General features: G+C 34.5%; 2 protein-coding genes across 2 annotated transcripts; both read right to left on the bottom strand.

Moving 5' to 3' along the window:
- Window positions 1-3314: 3314 nt before the first annotated feature.
- On the bottom strand, window positions 3315-8505 carry LOC112022173 (embryogenesis-associated protein EMB8). Its single transcript, XM_024054749.2, has 8 exons — window positions 7820-8505; window positions 7141-7269; window positions 6888-7019; window positions 5915-6057; window positions 5715-5812; window positions 5532-5626; window positions 5136-5189; window positions 3315-3584 (listed from the first exon to the last, which is right to left on the bottom strand). Exons 1-8 carry the CDS (start codon window positions 8267-8269, stop codon window positions 3369-3371), a joined length of 1317 nt encoding a protein of 438 aa, XP_023910517.1. The 5' UTR covers window positions 8270-8505; the 3' UTR covers window positions 3315-3368.
- A 9591-nt stretch (window positions 8506-18096) lies between these two features.
- LOC112022183 (uncharacterized) lies at window positions 18097-18892 on the bottom strand. The gene has a single exon (XM_024054760.2). It carries the CDS (start codon window positions 18816-18818, stop codon window positions 18336-18338), a length of 483 nt encoding a protein of 160 aa, XP_023910528.2. The 5' UTR covers window positions 18819-18892; the 3' UTR covers window positions 18097-18335.
- Window positions 18893-19301: the final 409 nt, after the last annotated feature.

The following is a 19301-nucleotide window of genomic DNA, read 5'->3' as shown; positions in this document are numbered from 1 at the left end:
TTTATAAACAATTTGAGTTTAGTTAAACAATATTCACTTATAAGAAATATCATATAAGTTTAACTCCAAAAAAAAAAGAAGCCAAAATTGGTAAATTCTTGTTATTTTAATAATAATTCTTTAAATTTTATATAGATTTTTTTATTGTGATTTTTTAACTTGTTTTTCAAGATTTAAATTAGGAAAATACCAATGACACTATAATTTTTAATAAATAAGTTACAAACAAATATGACAAAGAGTGTGATTCGGACCACTTGAACAACATAATAAATGAATATTTTATTACCTTTTTTTTTTCCTTATTGATATTATCACTTGCACCTACGAATATTTTGTATTAATTAGGTGAATAAGAAGAAACGTGCAGTTGCTTTTGCTTATATATATCCGAGATCCTAAATGTATATGTTTATATGGGATCCTACGAATATAGGTTTACACTGATGTTCATGATGTAATGGTTGCTGTTAAAATGCCATTGATATTGGTGCCAGACATGTCCCAAATGATTTGATACTTCTTTCCAAGCATGCTAATGGATTCTGGAGAGTTGTCTTATCCTTTGTAACTTGGATTAGCTAGTATGCTGCCTGCAATAATGCTACTTTTGTTTCTTTGTATTTTATCTGTACTGCGGATGTTTTGGCTTCTTTCAGATTAATTTCAGGAAGTTGCATATTGCAGCACCAGAATTCTGCATATAGCAAACATTTCCAAGCTGCATGTCAACTTTAGAAAGCTGCATATTGCAGCACTAAAAATATTTTAGCAAACACATTTCAGGATATTGTCAATGACAAGTAGTTACTATTCCAGATGAAAAGCAAAATGTTTACATAATATACCTATATTGCAGATCAAAGGCAAACTGTTGACATCATATACAACAGCTCTTGTCAACATATACCCTAGAAGACTAATCCATTAAAACAGCCTAATATACCATAATTGTCATATTGCAGTATCATATCTATTTCTGGGTTTGTGTTCTTAAATCTGAGTTTGTGTTTTGAATTTTAGTGTGTTTGGTTGTAAAGAAAATACAAGAAAGACAAAGAAAAGAAAATAAAACAAGTTCTTCCAAAGAACATGTAAAATTATGTTCTGGGAAAGATCACAAAGAACATGAACATGTTCTTCCAAAAAATTAACGAAAAGAAAAGTATGTAAATTTGGTTTGTTGTTTTCTCATTTTCTGTTTTTAATTTTTTTTTAGTTTTCAATTTTTTTTTCTTTAGTTAAAATTAATAAATTAATTTTTTTTTAATTTAGGTGCTGACGTGGCATTTTTTAATGTCAAATAATTTTTTTTATTATTATTTTAATGGCCACGTCATTTTCCGTTTGCCACCTGTGCAATTTCCGTTTCTAATGTAACGGCAGGGACAAAAACGAGACGCGTTTTCTAGGATAGGGACTAAAAGCGGTAAAAAAAAAATTTATGGACCAAAATGGAAATCGCGTGAAAATGTAGGGACGAAAATGTGCTTTTCGCCTAATAATAAAATATATCAATTTCGCGCCAAATTTTTGGATAATTTGGGTTCATAGTGTTTTTATTTTTATTTTTATTATTTTATAAACAATTTGAGTTTAGTTAAACAATATTCACTTTATAAGAAATATCATATAAGTTTAACTCCGAAAAAAAAAAATTAAGCCAAAATTGGTAAATTCTTGTTATTTTAATAATAATTCTTTAAATTTTATATAATTTTTTTATTGTGATTTTTTAACTTGTTTTTCAAGATTTAAATTAGGAAAATACCAATGACACAATAATTTTTAATGGGAAATGCTAATGAATGCCCTAAGGGCACTCGTTAATGATCCATTTAAAGAAAATTTTTATGAAGAATGAAAAAAAAGTAATTAATATTTTGACAGCTTTTTTTATTTCCCAATAAAGTAGTATCTAAACTTTTTTAAAATTGATTATTAATAAATGTCTTAAGAGCACTCGTTAGTATGACCTATTTTTAATAATACAAACAAATATGACAAAGAGTGCGATTTGTACCACTTGAACAACGTAATAAATGAATATTTTATTACTTTTTTCTCTAATTGATATTATCACTTGCACCTACAAATATTTTGTATTAATTAGGTGAATAGGAAGACACGTGCAGTTACTTTATTTTGTATTAATTAGGTGAATAGGAAGAAACGTGCAGTTGCTTTTGTTTATATGTATCCGGGATCCTAAATGGATATGTTTATATGGGATCCTTCAAATGTAGGTTTACACTGATGTTCATGACGTAATGGTTGTTGTCAAAATGCCATCAATATTGGTGCCAGACATGTCCCAAATGATTTAGTACTTCTTTCCAAGCATACCGATGGATTCTGGAGAGTTGTCTTATCCTTTGTAACTTGGATTACCTAGGGCCTGTTTGTTAGAGTTATTCAAACACACATTTTTAATTTTTAAATAATATTACACATATTTTCACACACTTTTTCACTCAAATGAATTTTAAAAAACCACAAATAATATTATTTAAACTACTCTACCAAATGGGCAGCTAGTATGCTGCCTGCAATAATGCTACTTTTGTTTCTTTGTATTTTTATCTGTACTGCAGATGTTTTGGCTTCTTTCAGATTAATTTCGGGAAGTTGCATATTGCAGCACCAGAATTCGGCATATAGCAAACATTTCCAAGCTGCATGTCAACTTTAGAAAGCTGCATATTGCAGCACTAAAAATATTTTAGCAAACACATTTCAGGATATTGTCAATGACAAGTAGTTACTATTCCAGATGAAAAGCAAAATGTTTACATAATATACCTATATTGCAGATCAAAGGCAAACTGTTGACATCATATACAATAGCACTTGTCAACATATACCCTAGAAGACTAATTCATTAAAACAGCCTAACATACCATAATTGTCATATTGCAGTATCATATCTTAAGATATACTCTCCAAGCGAGTGATGGCACGCAAGCTGGTAAAAAATAGAACATAATATGGACAACAGTATCTCTGTGCTTTATTTGTTTCATTTTATTCAACATTTTCAAAATATAATCCAATGATGTTTGGGTATGCTAGGCTCCAGTTACAATACACAACTGGAAAGAATTTTATGACATTAGCTTATTCATTAAACTTGTTGTAAACAACTATGAAAGCATGATCTCTAAATGAATATATTTTATATATATGCAAAGAATGCTAAGCATCAATCCAATGATGTTTGGGTATGCTAGGCTCCAGTTACAATACACAACTGGAAAGAATTTTATGACATTAGCTTATTCATTAAACTTGTTGTAAACAACTATGAAAGCATGATCTCTAAATGAATATATTTTATATATATGCAAAGAATGCTAAGCATCTGCCACCTAAACTTTTAGGCTGTGCAAGCCCTCTGTACATTGCTCCACTTCTACAGAATTACTACAAGATGTAATGCTTTTTAATGCTCCTCTCTCTAGATGCTCAAGGTAGTCCATAACAACAGGATCAGTCCAGGGAGCCCCACGTGGAGCATCAACACCAGCAACCCACCCTAGATGGCCACCTTTGGGTGTCACTATCAACAAACAGTTTGGATTTTCCTACAACAACAGCAATGGAGATAATAAATAAGGTAAAAATAGGAAACATAAACAGGAGAAAAACATCCCCAAAAAAAATTGAATTATTTTAAGCAGCAGTAACAGGAAACTCAAACCTGGTTAGGTTCATGTGATCTAGTGAAATATCTTTTAAGTAGAACTTTCCAAAAGAATTAATCCAGAAAGAATCGTTGTATATAGCAATTAACAAGGTGACAGTCCTTAATTCTACAGGTGACAATTCAAACCCAGCATAAGTCTATTTTTTCTGTTTTTCTTTTCTATTTTCCCATTTTTAAATAACTTAACCATGTTGCAAGGGGAACTTCAAATGCAGCAAACTTTAAATAGTTACACTTAATCAAAAACAGCCCACAAAACACCAGCCTTGTTTCTTCCTTTTCCTCCTCTAAATCATAACCACATGGGGCAGGCTAAATATCATATAGGAGCCTTATCAAGTTCTCCATGGCCATTTTTATCACTTCTTGTAAGTCAATAAGCCCTTCAAGTTTATTCTCCACAAACAAAAGTTGTTTTCTCAGATTTTTAAATATTGTGTTCCAGGAGTAAGAATCAGGCAGACTGACATTTACAAGGGATGGAAGATTACTGTGGGAGAACAAATTGAATATTTGATATGCAATACAAGCTTTGAGTGCTTTTGAATGTTTATTCCTAGGAAATGGAGCTTGTCCATGTCAAATCGTTTAAAAGTTCTTTTTGAAGTTTCAGGAATAGGGAGAGGAGGTTCCCAAATGTTACTGAGTCAGGAAATCACCAAAATATTCACAAGTTATTTACAAAACAAACAAATCCCAGCAAGTATAAACAATAATTTGGCAATATCTCACTAAGTTTTTTGGATCTTATAATCTAGTTTTGAGATGGTAGGAAGTAGGAAGTACATGGAAGAACAAAACAAATTGGGTTATATTAAATTTTGTAATCCAGATGAGATGTCATAATGGTCAAGTTGATCTGGACAAAGACTTGCGGCAAATTATCTAAACTAAAAGCTTTAAAGTGATTAAAATCTCAAAACCTGGAGATTTTTTGATTGAATTCCCAGCTGATCAACAAAAAGATGATTAAACTACTTCTACGATTATGAAATATTGTGGCTGGAAACAGGACCTAGGGGCTACTTAGTATTAAGAATAAAAGTAACTTTTCTAACAGATATTTGAATAAAATAAGTCCTTACATGAAGGCACAAAGCTAGGAAAACAAGATTTTGTAGGAGAACTTAAGTCATAAGGTAAAGGCTTTGTGGCCAATGAGCTATGGCTCAAATGGCATGTCCTCCACTTGTAAGAGAAATGTGTGAGGGTAAGATATTGGGTTCAAGACCCACTGGGAGTATATGTAATTTACCAATCAAAAAATAAAAAGGAAAAGCCTTTGTATATTTAAGTTGATAAATTTGACAATAGCAGTTCGCCATCTTAGGAAGAAGGAACAATTGTGACTTGAGAGATAAACATAATTTGGTATATAAGGGAATCAAATTAGTATATGGCTTAAGAGACTAAGGAGCAAGCCACAAACCTTGATATCTTCACGAGGGATTCCTCTAGATGGAGCAATTGGATCATTTGCTGCCTGCACACCACTGAACACGTAAATCTATAGCACATGCAGAATTTCACTCAACACGATTCTTAAATTTCTCTATAACTCATGCCCCAGAAATCCATTATGATAAGTAAGCACAAACAGTTCAAAACAAAGATGGTGACTCAGGGTGAGGCCATTGGTGGAATATCATGTGGGTGCACGATTTATGTATTTACCATTTTACCTATGTATGTGTGTGTGTGTGTCTGTACACCAAAGATGACCGAAGTCTGAACTGAAAAAATGTGTGCTCATACAGTTCGACATTGTTAGACATGGGGTTCAGGAAACATATTTTTAGAAGTGTATAAGTCGTAAAGAAATTACCTGAATGCAAAGCAAAGGTATGCGAACATGCTTTATTGTGTCTGAACTACTAGAATTGGAGTAGTAATCATCCACTGACTTGAAACCAAATGAAACTGTGAAGTTTTAAAAGGTGTTGTAAGACCATGACATACCATTATATCCATAAACAAAATTCCACTCTCAAGTTCAAGAAACACATACCACGGGTCAGTCCTTGATCAAATTCCCTAACAGACTTCGCATTGGCAGCCAATGGGATATTGTATTCACCACCTATGTCTTCAAAGAGAAGAGCATGACTGCAAAAACAAAAGATTTCAGGTGACACTTTCTACAAAGATAGAAACGACTCCAAACATAAATAAGTAGCAAGAACAGAAAATCAATATAACATGCATTACTTCTTGAAAATATTGCAGAGAGATTTAGCAAGAGCTTTGTCATAGACATTGTTAAAGCCCTTATGGAAGTCCTCATCTGCAATGACCAAATTGAAAGGATTACACAGTGACACAGCTCCAGAAAGAGGGGAACTATGAGATTCCTGCAAGTAACACATAACAAATAAAAAAAACTATATAAATGAAACTGAAGCAGATATACAGTAAAGTGGAAAGAAGCAAGCAAAGAACAATCCATTCCAGGAGTGACTCCTTACAACCAGACCAACCAGAAATATGACATCAAATTTCTTATCTAGTTTACAATATTCTTTGTGAAATGGTTTTCTACTACCCAAAACTCCTAATTGGCTTTTCCCTTGTCCTTTAGAGCCTCCAAATTGAACAGTGTTTGACTAAGAACAGCTAAGTGGCATTTGTTAAACATACAATGGAGTAATATCAATGAAGGGGATAGGTTTCAAATAGTGGAAAAAGAACAAGTCAAATGCAGTACAAGGAAAAGAGGAAAAAATCAGTGCAGAGAGGAAAAGACAGATTGGCCTATGATCTAATGGAGAATGCAGCCTTAGTTAGAGCATAATGGAGAAAAATGATTTTTGTATTTCACATGGTTGTTTGGATTTTAAGGCATTGATGATGAGTTGAGTGGAGCAGGAAACAAATAGTAATCAAAACAAGCAGAATTTATCACCATATTCAATCTTTGACTCACAACTCACAAGGTAGCATTATGCAAAATTAAGACCAAATCTACATATCTCTTCAAGTCAAAAATCACAGAATAAAATACAGAGAGTGTCAAAGAAAGCATGAAAATACAAGAATTTAAAATCTTTTTTTTTTTTTTTTTGATAGGTTAAAAAAAAAAAAAAAACACTCAAATAACGAACAATAATGATTTTACAAGAATATAAAATCATTAAAAAAAGTCAGCTATACACAATGTATATGGATTATGAGGTTATCCTACCTGACCCAAATAACGAACAAGAATGTTGGCCCCAAGAGACCAACCAACGGCATATAAATTAGCTTTTGGGTACCTAGAAGAAACATGCTCCACCACTTCATGCATGTCTCCTATAAACGAAGCTGAATAGAACTGCACCATCAGAGTGATAATAAGTTAACTAACCACATTATACTTTGTTAGAACTTAAAGCCTCTCAGAATTCAAAATGCATAATCAATCAAGCTGAGAGTCAAGTACTAAGGAGTACTACCTGAGGAGTGGTGACTGGGCTATCCGCACAACCTCGGCTATTGAACACCACCACACGCCAACCTTTGCTTCTCGCTCTAACCAACATGTGCCTCACGTAAGAGTCCCCACTCCCTCCCGTTAAACCTGGCTGTAACCACCATCCATCCATTTCATCCGCTAAAATATATACAGAAATTTTTATCGCACACCGTGAAGTGCACACACCGTACACACAGCACTTGGAAATGGTGCGTTCAAAACACGATTTCAGTTATAAATTTTAATTTGGTGAAATCTTGCTCAATTTTACCATTAAACTGAAATAGTTCGTGTTTTGAACCCATGATTTCAGCTAACGCACGCGCACACACTGGCGAGTGATTAACAATGCTCAAATATATATTCACATTTTTTGAATTGGTCACATGAATTATATGGTAAACTTTTTTTTTTTTTTTTTAGTTAGAAAAATTATACAGTAAATAACTCTTATAACCAAGAGCAAAACTAGCACTTAAAATCTCTCCGCACCAACTATCGAATAAGAATAATAATAATAAAATGCCAAATTACTGTTCAGTCCATGAATTATGCAAAAAGCATATAGATTGAATTGAATGAGTGACTTGTACGCTACGTAATTAATCTATACATGAAGTCTTAAGTGTTACAATTACTAGAGTTAAGAGACGACGAACCAGCAAAATGAGTAGCGGAGAATCGGGTGGCAGCTGACGGTCGTCACCGGAGACCCAATCGAGGGCGACGGAGCCGTTATCTTTGGTACGGAGGCACTCGCGGCGGAGTCTGACGTCAGGGCGGGTCCGGAAGAAGGAGGCGTAGATGGTCTCCACGTGGCGATTCCACCCGAAGAAAGGAAACGGGTTGTACGGATTTCGGGTCAGGGTCGCGTTGAGAACTGGGAGGATTGACTCGGTTGCTCCGCCGACGATTTCCAGCGACGGATGAGCCCGAGCTTCGGGAAGGTCACTACTGGGCATTGTGGTGGTGGTGGCGCTGACGTGGACGGCTGAGATTTTGCTGGTTTTGACTGTTGGGGAGAGAGAGAGAAATTGGTTTGGTGAGGATATAATTGGACTGCGATGGCGGAATGTAGAGAGAGGTGAGACTGAGGTAGTAGTCGCCATTTGTGGGCGCGGTTTTTAAAATGTTTTTGGCCGATACCGAATATTTACAGTGTACGATACAGCCGCGGTTTTAAATAACGAATTCCCGTTGTGGTCTCAAAAACTCTTTAAACTGTGCAACAATTTTTGAAACCGACGTTTGTGGCTGTGTAGAAAGTGCTTTCAAAGTAAAATGTGGAACATGTAGTATGTAGTTCACATGTATGTGGTGATACACGTGCAATTAGCACCACTTATGGGACAGTTTTAGTTTGGCAAATGGATTCAATTTTTTTGGCAAGGTGAAGAAAACGTGTGACTGAATTGGACAATGTGCTGGCTATGCAGCTATCTTTGTTAACTTTGTTCTTTAAAAATCGCATTAGTGAATTACCATTTTTTTTCTTGGATAAATTCACCTACAAATATCATCTAAAAAATTCACCTACCAATACATGTGACACAAATAAATTCACAATTTTATTTCAAAATGTTGAATCAATGATTCATGATGGGCCTCTTTGAATATAATGTTACTTCAATTACAACTTATCACTTTAATGAATTGTGAAAAAAAAAATTATGGAAAATTTTGTGTCATTGGCATTACTCATTCACCTATCCAACTAGATAAGAACGATAAGTCGATTACCCACCAACCACCCATAATTCAAAAATCTTTGAAGAATCACCCCTTTTATACAATAGATGGATTTTCTCAATATTTATTTTGTGTTTGGATAAAGAAATTTGAGTTGAATTTTTATTTCCTAAGTTATAATTTGTAAATCTCAAAATTTGATTTTAGTTGTTTGACTTAACAAGAAAGGCATTCAAATTTTTAAAGGGCATTTGAATTTGGGGTTTTTAAGCATTCAAATTCCATGAGAGAATATGTCGTTTGCAAATTCTTCCAAGATTACTACTCTTCATAGTATCACCAATGCTACTATCACTACCTCGCTAATGTCGTTATAGTCATTATTGTTAGGGTAGAATACACTAACCTACCCTGAGATTTAAGGTAATGCCAAGCACATCCAAAACTTCTTAAAAATAATCAATTTGGTCCTTGAAGACAAACAACATGTTACACCATTTGTGCACTCTTTAGACCCAAACTTTATTTTTTTTTAATAATATCTTTTCTCCTTTCCTTCTTCTTATCCTCAGTAGTCAACACCACACCTCCACACACCTGGCCCTCTCTCTATCTCTTGTTTCTTTTCTTTTTCCTTTATTTCTCACTTGATTCTCTCTTTCTCTTTCTATTTTCTTTGCCTTTGCCTAGCCAAATCTTACCCTTATGGATCTTCTTTCTCCCATCTCTCTATTTTGTTGATGGAAATCCATCGATATTGGCTGGTGGGTCAATAGTTTTCGATAGGATGACTAGATTTGACTTTAACAGCAATATTGTGGTGGAATTTTAGACCTTGGTTGATGTGATTGGGTTAAGGTCATTCGGGTTTTCATCAGTTTCTTTGTGAAGGAGATGAAGTTTTTCCTTTTGGTTTTCTTGGCAACCAAACACTGAGCAAAGGAGTCTAAAGAGTAGATAAGACTTTATATGGCTCTTCCTTTTGATTTTTTTTGGCTACTAAATTAGGAATGAAGAAGATTTATGGGTTTTACTTTTAATTTTCTTGGCTACCAAACACAAGATGGGGAAGATCTATGTGACTTTTTCTTTGGATTTTCTTGGCTACCAAACACAAAATTATTAATAATTTTATTTAAAGAAAAAATCTAAGAAAATCGTTGGTGTGGTGTTGATGAAACATGAAATGGTGTGGTGTTAATGTGCCACTTGTTTGCTATCTTTGTAGTCTTCCTTTAGAAATCCCAAGTAGCTTTGCACTGGGAGAGAATGCACAAATGGCCTTACAGACCGTTAGTGTTTAAAGGACCAAATTGGACATTTTAAAGAAGTTTTGTATGTTTTTGGTATTATCCCAAACCTTAGGGTAGGTCTTTGTATTTTACACTTATTGTTATCATTGCCATTTTTGTTGCCACCACTACAATCTCATTTTTAGGGATGCGTAGCCAATCCACTAATTTGCTAAAATCGATCTCATCCAACACGGTCGGGTTTTAGGGGTTGGTGGATTGGGTTGGGTTATGAATCTATATATATATATATATATTACAACGAATCTGGATCATAAGATTCACAAATCCGTCTAATCAGACCTGACCCACCTATATTTAATATACATATAATTTAATATATATATATATATATTATACAATCTTGTTATTTACTTTTTTGCCTCTCTTTCTAAATAAAATCCAACCTTAAGTTCTTCTCATATAGTTTGTATTGTTTTGGTGTTATGCTTAGGATTATTTGGTTATAAATTTGCTCTTATTTTTGGTAGTGTTGTTCTAATGCTCAATTTAATAATAGTAATAGTAATTTGAAAAAAAAAAAAAAAGACTAATCCATTGTTCTAACCTGATCCAACCCAATCTATGTGGATTATGTTAGATTTTTTTTAACCCACCATGGTGGGTTGGGTTAAAAAAACTCATCAACCTGATCTATGCACACCCATACACCACCTTCAACATCACAATACACCATGCATGGTGCCATTAACATAATTTTTTTTAACTACTATAATACTTTCTTTAACATATATTTATCCCAATAATGAAAATTTAAATCACGTCAGTTCGAAAATTCTAAGATTTTTTTTTTCAAACTCTTTATGTAAAGTCCAAAAGACAGTATTGTCGAGGGCGAAAAAGTTTTCCTTCTGACAAATAAGATTTATAATGGGTTGGAGGTCTAAACTGAAACTCAACAATGGGCTTGATGCATGGCCCAAAGGCTATCGGTGAAGATCCAAGGAATCCACTATATTTTATGCCTTAGGCCTAGATTAGAACTGACAAGAGTAGCCCATAAACAATCCCTACAGCAGACACGTCAGCAAGATTAAAAAGCATGTCGTAAAAATAGCCCAGCAGTAAAGTGTTTCTGTAGAAAGTAGCCCAGCGATAGAGTGTTTCTGCAGAAGATAACCCAGCGGTAAAATGTCCCAGTGGTAAAATAAAACAGAACAGAATAAAACCTCAGTGGTTAGCTACTTCACAAATTAGGGGAAATATCTACACTTTTAGACTCATCATTCGTTAGCTCTAGAGAAGAGTCTTCTAATACAACAATATGAGGGAAAAATTCTATAGTGACAGTTACATCATAACCATTAATAGTAAATGAATAAGTAAATATCATGGGTTCCATAATAACAAATAATGGAGAAAACTTAGTGTGAGATGAAGGGAGAGAGAGAGATCTCAGCTAGCGCAGTAAGATCATTATGGTGCCAAGACATGCTCGTGAATATATAGTGAGTAATCAGTAAAGAAAGTCATTTGTGAGTAGTATGAGCAATGAGTGAGTAGTATAAGTAATGGGTGAGAGTGTATAGCAAAGTTGATGGAGCTTTCTGCAGGGGTAAGTAAGTGTTTATGAGTAGAGTTATGAGAAGTGTTTGTGAGCTTTAGANCATTTCTTCATCGGTGCATGGAATGGGAGGATACTCTTCCCTTTCTCCCTTTTTCGCTTCTCTCCCACCATTAGTTCATTGGTGGAAACCGTGAGAGCGTAAGGAGCATTTTTCTTTTCTGACTTAAGCTTTTCAACTGTGGAAGGCTTGACTGATACGGTTGTCTTACGAGCCTTCTGGAGCAGTTGGGCAAACTGCACAATATCAAGATTCTCCAAATGGGCTCGGTACTCATGGGACATATTATCAATGCAAATCTCAACCAGCTCTTGTTCTTTGAACTGCCCGTAGCAATCAAAGGCAGCATCCCTGAACCGCCGGATGAAATCAAGGAGTCCTTTGGAGGACTTTTGCTTAGTGTTGTGAAGAGTGAGGATAGTAACCTTTTCCTCTCCATGAAAATACTTTAAGCAGAAACTTTCAACCATGTCATCCCATGTGGCAATGGAACTTAGCTGTAGAGTGGAGTACCTTGTGTAAGCACGGTCGGTAAGAGATTTTGAGAATTCCCTTAGGCAAAGATCACAATTTGTAGAAAAAGGTCCCATAGAATCAAGGAACTTGTTGACATGCTCGATTGCATTCCCTTTCCTCCCATCATAAAGAGAGAAGGTGGCCTACGAACAAAGTGCCTTGGTTCCTTTGGCTGGCTAAGCCTTTCCCTTTCCAACAAAGCAGTAAGATCAGATAATGTAAGGAATTGAGGAAGAAATGCATTTTGCTCACTAGATTGGGGGTTCCCAGCGGCTGATCCCTTCTTCGGCTGTGTTTTACGATCCGGTTCTTCAGGTAATGGCTGGGGTGTTGGCCTTTGAGTTTCTCTTAAGACCTTTAAGGATTCAACAAATTCGAACTGAGCTTGTTGCATTCCTTGTATTGTTTCCAAGAGTAAAGAGAATCGGCGATCAGAATCTTCTTGGTTGACCTCATGTCGGTCAGCTTGTTCTCCTTGTGGAGCTTGACTGTGATAACTTTGTGCTGTTGGGAGACTGGTGTCTCTAGTCCCCTCTTGCTGGGTTGTTCTGCAACCAAGGAGGCATTGTGAACTCTTGGCTTCAGCAGACTCCCCAGTGGAGTCGCCAAAATGTTGAGGGCGAAAAAGTTTCCTTCTGACAAATAAGATTTATAATGGGTTGGAGGTCTAAACCAAAACTCAATGATGGGCTTGATGCACGGCCTAAAGGCTATCGGTGAAGATCCAAGGAATTCACTATATTTTATGCCTTGGGCCTAGATTAGAACTGACAAGAGTAGCCCATAAATAATCCCTACAGCAGACACGTCAGCAAGATTAAAAAGCATACTGTAAGAAATAGCCCAGTAATAAAGTGTTTTTGCAGAAAACAGTCTAGCGATAGAGTGTTTCTGCAGAGAATAATCCAGCGGTAAAATGTCCTAGCGGTAAAATAAGATAGAACAGAATAAAACCTTAGTGGTTAGCTACTTCACAAATTAAGGGAAATATCTTCACTTTTAGACTCATCATCCATTAGCTCTGGAGAAGAGTCTTCTAATACAACAATATAAGGGAAAAATTCTATAGTGACAGTTACATCATAACTATTAATAGTAAATGAATAAGTAAATATCATGGGTTCCGTAATAACAAATAATGGAGAAAACTTAGTGTGAGATGAAGGGAGAGAGAGATCTCAGCTAGCGCAGCAAGATCATTATGGTGCCAAGACATGCTCGTGAACATATAGTGAGTAATGAGTAAAGAGAGTCATTTGTGAGTAATATGAGCAATGAGTGAGTAGTATAAGTAATGGGTGAGAGTGTATAGCAAAGCTGATGGAGCTTTCTACTGGGGTAAGTAAGTGTTTATGAGTAGAGCTATGAGAAGAGTTTGCGAGCTAGGAGCTGGGGAACTCGATTTTTAAGCTTGAGATTGAGAACTCAGTGACTTTTCAGAGTTTAGAGAAGACTTTTTGCAGAGAGGTTAAGTAAAAATCTTGGTGTGTAGCTTAGTGAGTTGGTTGTTTGTCCCTTGATGAAGCATTAATGGAGAATCCCATTTATAGTTGGGTTTTAGGGGGTGATTAGCAAATAATCTTTGCTAAATCTTTCTCAATCTTTAGAAAATCCATAGAGAACCGTTCTTACGATTTTAGCTAAGAGTAGTAAGCTCAACTTTCAGAAAGTTCTTGCTGTTTTGGGCAATAACAACTGGGTTTTTGGCTTAGCATTGAACGCTGATTAGCCTTGGTTAATGGGATTAGAGCGTGCTTGAGGCTAATATCTTGGTTATACTATAACTAGAATCAAAGTTCCCTAGGACAGGTTGTATCACCCTAAGCCAGGTGTCTACCTTGGAGCCCTTACTGGGAACTCTGTTGGGATCCCCTTAGTGCCCTCAAAACCACATTTCCCTAAGTTTCCCCATTTGGGGTTCATGTGCTTGGTTCATGAACTAGAGAATACACATTTTTAGTATGAAGATGAGCTGATTTTATGTCGTTTCAAGAGCTTCACTAGCCTGGGCATGGCAGCTTTGGGCTCTTGATCGAATGAGTTGAAGGAGAAAGAAGTGACAACTAGCTGAAGCTTTTTCAGCTTTTTGTCACATCACCTTTAGCTTTATGTCACTTGAGAAATGATGAGATTTCAACTTGTGGAGAAATGATTCACTCCTTGGTGGACACGTGTCTGTTTTCTGATCTAATTGGACAAGTTGGGACTTGATGGGAATGAGCTCCAGTTGTTCAATTGTAGCTAAAATTTGGTTGACCAGTTCACGTATTTTCCAATTGCTAAGATTTGTATGTGGGCTGGCCTGACCCAGCTGAGCTTTGTAGATAAGCCTTCTTAGGCTTGGTTAACCCTACAAAATGAGTAGTTTTGACATGGGTGATATTCATGGGTTTTGTAGTTAATTGATTATGGAAAGAATCGACATAGTTCCCATAAATTTTGTGAAAGCAATATTTTTTTAAGAGGTGAGTAATTTATATTTCTCATGAGTGAGGGATTTAGTAAAAACAAATGTCAAAATAGTATTTGATTTTGTAAATGTGTGCCAAAATAGCATTTGGGCTTTATGAGATAGTTGCCAAAATAATATTTGGGCTTTATAGAGTAAGTGTAAAATTAATAGTAGTGCCAAATATTAATATTTGGGCTTTGAGCATAAAGTAATTGTTTTTGCCAAGATAGTATTTTGGGATTTGGAAAATAGTGTCAAATTAGTAGTTGGGCTTTGTAGAAATAGTGTAAAATTAATATTTGGGCTTTGTAAAAATAGTGTCAAATTAGTATTTGGGATTTGTAAAGATAGTTACCAAATTAGTATTTGGGCTTTGTAAGATGGAGTAATTGTTACTGCCAAAATAGCATTTTGGGCTTTGGAAAATAAGTACCAAATTAGTATTTGGGTTTTGTAAAAATAGTGTCAAATTAGTATTTGGGCTTTGTAAAGATAGTTGTCAAATTAGTATTTGGGCTTTGTAAGATAGAGTAATTGTTTTTGCCAAAATAGTATTTGGGTTTTGAAAAATAAGTGTCAAATTAGTATTTGGGCTTTGTAAAAATATGGCCAAGTTAATATTTGGGCTTTGTAAAGATAGTGCCAAATTAGTATTTGGGCTTTGTAAAAATGATTTTGAGATTTTGTAACAGGCTTTAGAGGTGCCATGTAGCAACGGACTTTAGAGGTACCGTGTAGTAACGGGCTTTAGAGGTGCTGTGTAGCAACGGGTTTTAAGGTGCCATGTAGTAACAGACTTTAAGGTGATGTATAGCAATGGGCTTAGTAAATATTGTTGTGTAGTAACGGGCTTAGTAAATGATATTGTTGGGCCTTTTTGGGCTTTGCCCACAAGGTAAATGCGCTTGCGATTTTTTTTTTTTTTTTTTTGTGGCAATAGCATAATTTTGTGAGAATGCCCAAGGCAATTTAAGGGCTTGCGTATGGAATATTTGTGAAGACCCAATAGCATAGAGAATATTTGGGTAATATGTATATGAGAATATTTATGTGGGTTTGGAATAATGCGTGGGCTCATGTGGGTATTTTTGTGAGTGAGCTAATAAAATCAAGGCCCAAAAATTTGTACCTTAACAAGTATAAAAGTAATCATAATACAATATTTTGGGATCATATTTATAAAATGGGAATTACATGATTGGGATCCTTGGATTTCCCTTGGGGCGATAAAGTAAAAAAAAAAAAAAAATACTTGCACTTAAAAGTTTTAATCTTCAAAATAAAAAAAAAAAAAAAAAAATTGCCTACAATAGAAGAATTAATACATTATTTCTGATAGTGTCCCAAGGAGTAATATTTAGGTACTCCCAAAACACAAAGAATGGTGCTAGCTCCTTCTCACATTCATTGTGGGTAGGGGCGGAGCTAGAAGGGGGTGAGGGGAGGCACCTGCCTCCCTAACTCCTCCGAAAAAGTCTACTATATATATATATATATATGCTTGTGTTAAGTGAGTTAGCTCCTGGCATAGAATATAAAAACAAAGAAACGGTTTCCCTAAACAATTAACAAACTATACATGACATGAAATAAATAATAAAATAACAAATCTTCCAATTGAGAAAGTCTACAGACAAGAAAATCTCACAACATTTTCACAATACTCTTATTTTTAGTTGAGATGAATCTCAAAAATAATTTTTTTTTTATTTTATTCTGAGCAATGATGTACTAACACCTCAATTTATTGTAAAAATATTATGAGATTTTGTGGTGTTACAAAAACAACTCCCCCCACTTTAAACAAATAAATGCCACCAAACTAAACTTGTAAAAGCTGTTTACACTTTTGACCAATATTAATTCTTTTTATCTTTTTCTTTTTCTGGGGGTTACCTAAATTTCTTTCTTTTCTCGTTTGAAGTTTCCCATGTAGCTCTAATTACACATAATAATAATAATAATGTCTTATATGGTACTAAAGCATTAAAATGTCCATTACTTTTCTCTCTTTCATCTCTTGCATTTTCATAGTTTCAAAATTTGAGTTTCTACCATAAATCCAAAATTTTAAAAAATTAAAAGAATAGAGAAAAGTTAAAATTTATTTTGAGGAATCAAATTAGATCTCTAAACTTTATGTATATAGATTAATCTCTTACTTTGATGATTAATCATCAATAACTATGAATTAGATGTTTTACAATTGTTTATTTATTTTATAGTTGTTTAATTTAATAGGCTTTGTACGACAATTATTGTTTGTTTATAATTTTATTATTAATATCAATTAATAATTTTAGGTTATTTTTTATTATTGTCTTTTGATCTTGCTCCCTCTAAACTAAAATTTTGACTCCACCACTGATTGTGGGATTTACTTATTAAATTCATGGTAAGGTCTACTATGAATGTGAAAGGAATAAGTACTATTTATTCATATTCTGAAAATACTTAAGAATTTTCTTTCCCAAAGATGCCAAATTGCCAATATTAGTATTCTTTTTCTTTCTTTTTTTTTCGCTGGAAGCCAATATTAGTACTCCAAAGACTAAAAATGAAGTTAAATCCATATTGTTGTTAGTGAGCTCATGCATAGAAGACGTGGGCTATTGACTAAAATTAACTGCAAATAAATTACTGGGCCTTATTTGGAAATATTCTTTTTTTTTTTCTTTTTTCTTTTTTTTGGCTGAGAGCCAATATTAGTATTCCAAAGACTAAAAATGAAGTTAAATGCATATTATTGTTAGTAAGCTCATGCCTAGAACTTTTTTTTTTTTTTATATAAATAATTACAATATGTTGCTAACCCTGCAACTCGAACCATTTTTCTCATAAATCTCCAAACATTTTGTGCATGGGAAAGTGTCAATTTAACTACAAGACCTTTGTCATGCCTAGAACTAGAAGACGTGGGCTATTGACTAAAATTAATTGCTAATAAATTACTGGGCGTTATTTTATGTTTCCAATGTTCTTATTATAAATTTGTTAATGTACACTCAATGTATATAATTTTACACATAATTTTCACATTTTTTAAGTATGTACATATTTAATACGTGAAATGAGTGATGTGTATGGATAATATATACTAACAAATGTGCTATAATCATACCCTTAATTTAATAATTCATATCTGTTGAATTCCCCAAAAAAAAAAAACAATTTAATTTATATATATATATATATATATAATCGAACCTAACATTCTCAAAAATTAAAATTCCCCAAAAAAAAAAACAATTTAATTTATATATATATATATATATATAATCGAACCTAACATTCTCAAAAATTAAAGGATGAACTCTTGTTATTAGTTTGTTACCAGGAATCCTGGAGGACCAAGACAATAAAATAGAGACAAAACTTAGTGAACACGCTAGATAGCAAGATGACAATAACTATTGATTATTCTTAATTATTGAATTTATTGTATGGTCCACTAAAAGGATGAACTCTTTGATGCGCAGTTGGTGAAAACTGATCAAAAGAGTCATACAAGATATACTAGCTAGTAATCAAAACAATAACAACAGAAAATCTGTAGGGTTCCAACTCAGATCAACACGAAACCAGCAATGAAAGCAAGATCGATGTGTCCCATATATGATCATGAACAAACAAGTTTAATTCATTTAGTACTATTGGCCTTCTCCTCCAAATACTTTTGCTTCTCTTCCTCACTCATGAAAGCTGTAACTGGGAAAGACTTTCCAATCCCCATAGGTGTCTTGAAATATATTTTCTTGCTTGCAGGGTCATCTATGCTCATCTCAGTTATAGGCACCCACAAAAACACTTGCTTGCTCTTAATACCAGTCATCTTCTTCATCTTGAATTTCTCCACGTATGCTGTCACCTCTAGGGAATAACTCACCCGGGTGTTGCTCCCAACAAAGAAATGCTCATATGGGGCCTTTTGTTTCATCCAAACAAACCCTGTTTCTCTAACTCTTCCGCACTCTTCAAGGTCCTGCAATGGAAGAACACCCTTGGGGAAACCTAGCTCTTCCAAGAGATCTATGGAGTGGCGGTAACATTCTTCAGGACCATGCACAATCTCTGCCCCAGCACGCTCGTCCTGATCCCTTGATGTAATGCGATTGCTAGCCATTTTGAGTTAGTCACAGAACAAATTTTTTATGGGTTTGTGACTTTGTGTGTTGAGGAATGGAAAACTTGTATGATCAGATTTGTATATATGATGTATGGCATAGAGTCATAGACTATAGGGTTCGAGAGGTGGTTGGCTGGAGGTTGAGCTAAATAGGGTTATTGAAGAGAGTGGTTAACCAAATTAACGGGTACGTGCTGACTCTGTTGGCGTACTCAAGTTACCTGTACTGTATTTTTTTTGGTAACCCACCTGTGCTGTATTCATTCTTTGAAAATAAGAACTCATTACTCGCTTTATTATGGGTACGCTTAAATTCTCTTCCTTAGCTTTTAAGTAAATAAAAGTTACCAATACATGAGTTAGCTAGCCAAACACGCAAGTTCGGAGTCTTTGATTGCGTGACTATGCGTTTAATTTGAAAATGAGACGGAGTTTGAAATGGGTTTTGGGCCTTTTTGGGGGAACAAATGAAGACTAGTG

This window comes from Quercus suber, unplaced genomic scaffold, assembly GCF_002906115.3.
Source record: "Quercus suber isolate HL8 unplaced genomic scaffold, Cork oak 2.0 scaffold_278, whole genome shotgun sequence".
Taxonomy (NCBI): Eukaryota; Viridiplantae; Streptophyta; class Magnoliopsida; order Fagales; family Fagaceae; genus Quercus; species Quercus suber.
Note: the sequence above shows the minus strand (reverse complement) of the source record. Positions and strands in the feature narration are given on the sequence as shown.